Source organism: Cariama cristata, unplaced genomic scaffold (genome assembly GCF_000690535.1).
Source record: "Cariama cristata isolate BGI_N322 unplaced genomic scaffold, ASM69053v1 scaffold38296, whole genome shotgun sequence".
Taxonomy (NCBI): Eukaryota; Metazoa; Chordata; class Aves; order Cariamiformes; family Cariamidae; genus Cariama; species Cariama cristata.
Genome location: NW_009623315.1, coordinates 367 through 586, shown reverse-complemented (window position 1 = coordinate 586; position 220 = coordinate 367). Strand labels below are relative to the sequence as shown.

Genomic DNA, 220 nt, shown 5'->3' with positions numbered 1-220 from the left:
CTCTCTGCTTTGCCTTCCCACCCCTTTCCGCCCCCCCAAGCAAGCGCCGGGGCAGCAGCCCCAGCACCCATCACCCAGCAGGGGAACCCCACAGACCCCCATCGCCAACACCCACCGGTTATCTCCACGATATTATCCTTGGTCTTAACCACCAGCTCCTCGGGCGCGAAGTGGTTGACATCCAAGGTGACTTTCCAGCTGTCGGCGGTCTGGCCGGTCT

The 220-nt window shown here is 62.7% G+C and overlaps 1 protein-coding gene across 1 annotated transcript in view; it reads right to left on the bottom strand.

Moving 5' to 3' along the window:
- Nucleotides 1–115: 115 nt before the first annotated feature.
- Nucleotides 116–220, bottom strand: part of LOC104163624 (heat shock protein beta-1-like) — a gene marked incomplete at its 3' end in the record, with an annotated part of 358 nt that continues 253 nt past the window's right edge. The window contains exon 2 of the mRNA XM_009702679.1: nucleotides 116–218. Within this exon, the coding sequence (XP_009700981.1) occupies nucleotides 116–218 (103 nt within the window). The remainder of the gene's footprint in view (nucleotides 219–220) is intronic.